At 33.3% G+C, this 8,221-nt stretch overlaps 1 protein-coding gene across 1 annotated transcript; it reads left to right on the top strand.

The window, feature by feature from the left end:
- Positions 1-2,961: 2,961 nt before the first annotated feature.
- On the top strand, positions 2,962-8,034 carry LOC118746727 (venom serine protease Bi-VSP-like; the record flags this gene model as incomplete). Its single annotated transcript, XM_036480620.1, is given in 5 exon segments — positions 2,962-2,992; positions 5,592-5,731; positions 5,800-6,037; positions 6,112-6,502; positions 7,959-8,034. Coding segments are annotated over 5 exon segments (876 nt in total), but the record flags the coding sequence as incomplete, so codon positions are not given.
- Positions 8,035-8,221: the final 187 nt, after the last annotated feature.

Genomic DNA, 8,221 nt, shown 5'->3' with positions numbered 1-8,221 from the left:
ACGGCACTTAGCCTTGAGTTCCGCCGGGGCTCCTAATTCATCATGCGCAACTCACTTTTCCTGACCTAGTCCTTCAGTCAAACGTTAGTCACCTGTTAAATCGTCATGTCGCCTGTAATATACCCACGTCCCCTCTGAGCTGCGCCTAAGCAGCACCCACACCAACTTGAAGTTTCCTAGAATTCCATTATAAATAACAACACTATGCTCAACCAAATTTTGTTATTAAACATACAAATTCATTTATTTTAATAAATCAAAAGGAAACCTAACAAAAAAAAATTATTCTAAAGTTTTTTGTTTTAATTTCACTATGCAACAATTTCAAAATTCACGATAATTATTAAAATTTCACCTAAAATCGAATTTTACTAACAATATCGATGTTATTTGCTTATTTTCAAATCCCTATCTTTCTTTTGTATTTTCTTGTGCATTTTTACTACGCGCTTTCTACTGTAATTCTTAATTTTTTTTGTAATCGTTTCTGTATCTAATTATTCAAATCTCGACCCCCAAAATATGCGTATACATATGTACATATTTGTTTAACAAATGCAAATATGTATGTGTATATATATATGTATGTGCACGTCTTTATATATTATTATTTTTTCTATCGTTGGTGACCCTTCCTAATACTACTGAGTATGTATGTACATTAGACTGCATCACCAAAAAAAGTTGCGGGTTTTCCGCCGGGACTACAAAATTTATTATATTTTAAGACGTCCGCCAAAATATTTCGGAAAAATATTCAATATTCCACAATAAATTTTCTTTAAAAAACGGCCTCGAGCTCAATAAAAAAGTTGTGGAAAAATGTTAAGGATTTAAGCAAGCTGGAGCGATTTAAAAATACTTCCAAGTGGGGTTTTTTATGAATAAAAATAGTTTCTTAAAGAACTTTTTGAAAAAAGTCCCCTCAGATAACAAAAAAGATTAGGCTTAAAAAATCTGCATAAAAATATTTAAAAATATTTTCAATCGTAACAATGAGATTTTTGATGCTGTCTTTTTTACTTTTTTCAAATATTGATTTACAAAAAATTCAAATAACTGGGCCGAAACTATTCTGATTTAGATTTATGGGATCTCGGTCGAAAGGTATTTTCCCACCAAAAAAATCATTCCTGTATACCCGAGCGCACTTGTGCACAAGGGTATTATAACTTTGTTCACATAACGGTTGTTTGTAACAGGCCAAACTAATCGAGATAGATTAAGCGGTGACTGTCTGTCCGTCCATCCGTCCCTCTGTGCACAAAATTGTTTTTCTAATATACCGAGGGACACACTGTGTTCAATTTTATTGCAAAATTTTAATTCCTGTAATTCTCCACTTTCTATATGGAAACAAGAAACGTCAAACCAACATTTTATTTCAAAGAATATATATTTGACTTTTTTTTTTGTGAAGAGCTTACGCATGGCTATGTTCTTATTAAAATTCTTAGTATAAAATTTGTCGACTTTAGTGGCTTCCTGGCGACATATAATTAATTTTTTAGGGAAATGTCTGTTTAATTTTTTTTAGTGGATAAATTGTCTTTACAAAAATACCAAACAAGTTCACATTGCAGATAACGAATTTTTCGCTGTTTGCCCACTTAGGCGGCACTGTGTGCCGTCTCTAATTTTTATCGGAAATTTATCGAAACTAGCTCACAAATCAAAACTTGAATTTCTTGGGTACGAAAAGTAAAGTTTACAAATGTGTATATCCCTAATTTAATATGGTAACTTATACATTTTTAGGAAGAACCTACATTTTGCATCAATTTTGCAGCGAAGAGAAACCAAAACAAAACAGAGACAGGAACAGAGAACTGTCGAAACGAATTAAGAACGTGCTCGTGGGGATGGTGTGATTCGCGATCGTAATTGGGGGAGCGAACAAAGTAATTCAGAATACCGTGGGAAAATGGTATAACATTGGGTATAACGTATGAAAATATGCCTTATGCATATTCTGTTTAACACAGCGAAGCATAGTTTGAAAATTTACCCCCCATTTCTCTTTATTCCACTGCCCGGTTTTAGAAAATATAAAAGTTGGCAACCGTGAAACACAGTCCTTTCACTATTGTAGTTATATTTTTAAATAATTGCTTTCCAAAAAAAATGTCTTAATAGAAAACAACGAGAAATTCAGCATTTTGCGCTTACCACTTGATGCTTGAGCAGCCCATTATTATAATACACTCATAAATATTCTGCGTACGAGACGGATATGCAAAATACCCAGAAATGTAGACTAGTCTATTGAATTGTTTAAAAACAAGACCTCCGCTCTAGCTGAATTCTGTTGAAGTCAACCATTTATTGAATGTCAACCATTTATTAATCATAACGGAAGAGAGAGAGACACTGCCTAAAGTAGTATGACAATGCATAACTTCGTAAGTAAGTTGCTTTCGGGAAACACCCGCAGCGCCATATCTCTGGCTAATTACATATGCACATACTCAGCGTACAGTCTAAAAACCGGCTAAGATTTTTTTTTTGAAACACGAAGAGAAAAATGATGGCACAGCCTCTCAAGGTAATCGTAATAGAACGCTGATCGAACGCTGTACATGGCTTTGATTGTTATTTTTGGTAACAGTTTCAAATTCGATGCGGTCTCGTAAAGAAAATGGATTAGCACGGGCGCGTAGTAAATGTTGTGAATTAAAAAAATAAATACGATTTAAAAAGCGAAATTTTCGTACAATCTTTCGATTTAGAAAGCATTTAAAGTCTGCTATATTTTTAATGAATTTTTGGTGCTAGTATTTTGGATACTAATAAAATAAAATAGAAGTTTCTTTTGAATGGAAAAGCCATTTTGAAGTGTTTGAAAAAAGAAAAACAAATTTTATTTGCGGTCTACCAGAAAAAAAGGAAATTAAATATTCTAGGCATCCCGTGTAAATAAAAAAGTGAAAAAAAATGAAACAATTTTTCGTTTTAGTGATTTTTTGCTTAGTTTTAACAAATTTTATTGAAGGTATGAACACCAAAACAAAGCAAATATTTGTTGTGAATCACTAAAAATGATTAAAAAAAAATTAAATTTTTTCTGTTGGCACAATTAACTATGTAGTTCTGCGTATGCAAATCTAAACTTTTTATGTTTTACTTAAGCGAATAAATGTGCTCCTCTATTTAAATATATCTACATATGCATGTATGCACAGCAGAAAAAATAGAAGCAGTAGTCAGGTCAAAACTAAAATATGCGTAATTTTTTTGTCTACCTGTTAAGTATACATATATTTATATATTAGGGTGCATCACTCTCCATACAAAAAAATGGGTCATGCTTTTTCATCGAAAATATAAAAACTAATATATTTTAAGACTTTCACCAACATATTTCGGAAAAATATTAAGATTTACGTGAGCTGGAATTAATTGAAAATGCTTCCAAAAAGCGAGTTTATTATAAATAACATTAGTTTAGAAAATATAAAGAATTTTATAATTCCATTCGAAAAAGAGCACCTTTTTTTTTGGTGACACACCCTAATATATGTAAATTTATGAATACTCTTCATGTATGCAAATGCAGATGAGACTTAAGACAATGCGTGTTGGAAGGTTGACAAATTTGTTAACACGTTTGCAAATGAAATTCCAAAGAGATGGCCGATCTGGCCGGAAGATATATTCATAAAGCAAAACATATGTACATATAATAACTGGAAGAAAAAATTCGATTTTTAACACATCATTGTGACATGGATTTAAGACAAAGACTTTAATGGTCAACTTTTCTGCTTTATGAAAATCTGGTGCTTGCTTTTTCAACGAGTTTGTGCCTTAAAGTCCTTTATTTTGTCAGCTTTGATAAATATTGGCTTGGGGAAAAAGTAATCTCGTTTTTAATGGTTTTAAAGTCGGATATCTATATTCAACAAATTTTATTGAGCATGAGGCCGTTTTTTATGAAAAATTTATTGTGGAAAAGCAACAATAATTTGCAAAAATGGTAGAAGTGACAGATATTTGTGCCTCAAGCTCAATAAAAATTGTTGAATATAATTGTTATAAGGCCATGAAATAACAAAAAAAAACAAATAACTTAAGGACGAGCACACCTAAAAGTTAAACATCATCTACATGTCCAGCCGCGACTGCTGACGTTTTTTTTTTGTATTTATTTTGTGGTTAGAGCATCTAGGTGCATTTCTGCATCAAAAGAAAAATTTTGAAAAAAAATGTCGCTTACGTTATTATATCGGTATATTTTAATAGAAAAATTTATAGAAATCCTTGCCGATATACAGTGACTAAAATAAATTTCCGCATGTTAATTTTTTTTTGATTAGAAAATTTTTTTCAATTTAACAATTTTTTGTTAAGCAATTGCTTTTTCTTTAAATTTCATACATTTTACTTAAATTTCTTTGAACAAATCGAGTAAAAGGTCTGAAATTAAAACAAAGAATGCTTATTTTTTCATTCATAAGACCCAATATATTACAAAAATATTCAATAGTCGAAGTTTGAAACAACATTTAGAAAAATTCAACAGATTTTCAGGAAAATTTCGAGTCTTTTAAATTGGGTACGCAGTTTTATAGCCCATAAAATTTTAGTACAAATTTCCATTGGCTAAAAATCGCGTTAATTTTTAATAATTTTTTGATTAAAGCATTGAAAATGTGTTTATGGGAAAAATGTGTACCTGCAAAGCATATTGCTGGGCAGTTACGGAGAAGATGCTCCACCGTTTCTTCTGCATACGGTGAATAAAAGCTACGACAAGAAGTGTTGTGTTCCAGTCCTAGTCATGCAGCATGGATTCCCACGGCCCAGTGCCCTGTGTAAACGGCAGTTAGTCGAGATAAATCCCTCCTGTTGATTTTGATGAGAAATCCAGTGCGTTTTGCATAGTAGGTGGGCCACAGGTTCCTGCAGATCCTACAAGGTTCTAGGCCTTTCCACCTACTGTGTATTAGCCACCTTTTTCCAGTGCTGAGGGATGCGGCTCTTGAGGAACAAGAACCTCATATGCCTCTGTGACATCCAGAGCTAACCCGTTCCTGGCTAGCTCGTCGGCCATCTTATTGACATGAATTCTGCTGTGCTCCGGCACCCAGACCAGTGCAACGATATGCCTATAATATAATGTCATAATGTTCTCTCTGCACTGTTTTAATATACTGGATGTGATGCTTACAGAGCCAAGTGCCTTGATCGCTGCCTGGGTATCCGAGAAAATAGCAACGCTGGTCCCGACTAGCTTTGAGCTTAAAATTATTTCGCACGCCTCTTTGATGGCAAAGACCTCCTGACCTGAAGAACACTGCCCAAATTCGGTAGACGAATAGACTCTTCGATTTGGAGATCAGTTGAAAAAATGCCCGCCCCTACGTCACAATCCATTTTTGAGCCATCCGTAAAAATATATACTTGAAAGCGTTCAGTAAAAAAAAGGCTCCTTCCTCAGAAAAATTACTTATAAATAGTGATTTTTTAAGCGCTAAGTAAACATTTTGTAATAACAGGAAAAAATGATTAAACACTTTTTTATCTCAAAAAAAAAAAAATAAAAATAAAAAATCACCTATAGAATTTAGTTTCAATATTCCATTCCACAGCTCAATCTAACTGCATAACTCCCGAGAATTACTATGGCATTTGTACGCAATTCAACACTTGTCCGCAAGTGGTCAATGCTCAACGTGCGCGTAATCAACAATATGTGGCAGCTGCACAGCGCGTGTGTGGTGGCAACTTGGTAGGTACCTACAAATTGCATTGGTCTTCAGGATGCATTTCCGTATTAAATATCATATATGCTTTCAGTTTTGTTGTGCGATTCCCGCTAATACACCTCAGCGACAAACAGTATCCCAGCCAACTGTGAGTCATCGTCCTTCCAATCCTTTTCTAGCTCAGACGCAACCAACACGTACAGTGAGTCAGCCTCCGTCTTTGGATTTACGAAGCATTTTCAATACAGATGGAGTTTCACCACAATTCGTGGATCAACGAGCAGGACAGTATTGTCGTGCGCCCGATTCTAGCGAAGGAGCGTGCTTAGGTGGGTATAATCGACAAGCAAACAACTTTCTCCGCCTTCTCATTTGAAAAACCCGCTCTCTTTTCTCCCTCAAGAAATCAACAGTTGCGAACCGTTGCTGCGTGAGATATACAGTCGATATTCCGACCAAAATTACGTTGAATATTTACGCGCATCGAATAGAAATTGCGGTGGTTATGGCTACGCTGTCTGTTGTCCCTCTGCTGTGGCGAGTAATGTTGCACCATCACGGCCGGCACCGAATCCAGCACCAAGTCCATCAACCGGCTCAGCAGGTGGCTGTGGCGCTGTTCTACGTTCATTTAAGAAGATTGTCGGCGGAAAAGCGAGTAAAATAAGTGACTGGCCATGGGCGGCCTTGTTAGCCTATCCGGCGCTGAGTTCTGGTTCGCCATTCAAATGCGGTGGTGCGCTGGTCTCATCTCGGCATGTGGTCACAGCGGCGCATTGTATACGAAATGATTTGTAAGTATTGCATTACGCTTTTTGAGACAAGCAGAAGGGGTTTGTTCAAATTTCTTTAGCTGCATATTTCGTTTGCATTTGAATAAAAAAAAAGCAAAAAAATCAATAAATCATGCGGGATATTCTTTCTTTCAAACAACCATATCTTATACTTATCAGGTCTAGACATTGAATGATATTGCAAAAGAAACTTTTTTTCCTAATTGAATTTTTCTAACGATTTAACTTTGTTCATTAATTGCAGTAGCTTTATTCCAAACAAGTGTATGTGGGGCGTTACATACCAAAATGGATTTGGTTCACACTTCATGTGCTTGATTTGTTTAAAATTTTTAGGGTTGCTGGACAAACATAAATAATAAATAAATATGAAATTTGAGACAACAAAAGAAGAGAGAAATTTGAGAAGACAAAAACTAATAGATTTCCAAATATCTCGAGAACGGGGCGAGGAAAAAATTTGAAAAAAAAATCACACATAGTACACGCAAAAAAATCTCTATGAAAAGAAATATTTTTTAAATTTTTATTTCTTGAAAAATTTTTCACATACAAATTTTTTGATAAAACAAAAAAATAGTTTTTAAAAATATGCCATCTCAAAAAAAAATTAAAAAAAAATATATTTTTTTTTAAATTTTTATGTGAAAAATTGTGTAAGAAAAAAAAAATTTAAAAAAATATTTCTCTTCATAGCGAATTTTGATGTGTGTATGTGTGATTTTTTTTTTTAATTTTTGCCGCACCCCGTTCTCGAGATATTTGTAAAACTATTAAATCTTTTTGCTTTTGTTTTTGTGCTGTAAAGTTTTTAAAAATGTATTAATCAAGCTCAAATTACATATTTATTCATTATTTATGTTTGTCCATCGACCCTAAAAATTTGAAACAAATCAAACACATGAGGTGTGAACCCCGTCCATTTTGGTGTGGAACGCCACATGCGGCCGACTATACTAAATATTTACTATCTCAAATACATTGAAGTATTGTTAGTCATTAACTTTTTAATCATAGGTTTTAAAATATAGTGTTTCTCATAACTATAAGACACCTGCATATCGACAAGTTTCTTTATTATGTAATAATAGTTTTTTTTAATAAAAATATACGACATACTATAAAACCATACAAATGTAAGCTTCAAACTTTGTGCAAAAATAAAAAAAAAATCATTTTTATAGCACATTCAATTTTACTTTAACAAGGTGCATGTTGAAGTGGCTATAATATACCGTAGATTTTTGGCGAGTTTTTTTGCCTACGGTGTCACTAATTTACTTCCATACGGAGTATGTATGTATGTATGTTCGACAATTTTTTTATATGTAGCAAAATTTACCAAGTTCTGAATAAATGAATTTATATGGTATTTTATTTTAGAATGAAATATATTTTTGTTGGTTAAAAACATAGTAATGTTTGCTAGCTTAATTTTTGCAATTTTTTCATTTAGATCTTTCGTACGTCTGGGTGAATATGATTTGAGTACAGACACAGAGACACGCCATCAGGATGTACGCGTAGCAAGGGTAAGGAATTGTTCTACTAATATTACACCGTGCTACAAAAATAAAAAAGAAAATTAAAGCACGAGAAAAAATCGATATATTACGAAATTAGGGCTCAAATTTAATTTCAAAAATTTATTAAAAAATTCTGTGCAATGTTGAATAACAATATGGGTATTAAATAAAATAGAAAATTCTGAGCAATAAA

This window comes from Rhagoletis pomonella, unplaced genomic scaffold, assembly GCF_013731165.1.
Source record: "Rhagoletis pomonella isolate Grant_MI unplaced genomic scaffold, Rhpom_1.0 Rhpom_scaffold_00011, whole genome shotgun sequence".
Lineage (NCBI taxonomy): Eukaryota > Metazoa > Arthropoda > Insecta > Diptera > Tephritidae > Rhagoletis > Rhagoletis pomonella.
The sequence above is the reverse complement of the archived record's forward strand: the minus strand, read 5'-3'. Positions and strand labels throughout refer to the sequence as shown.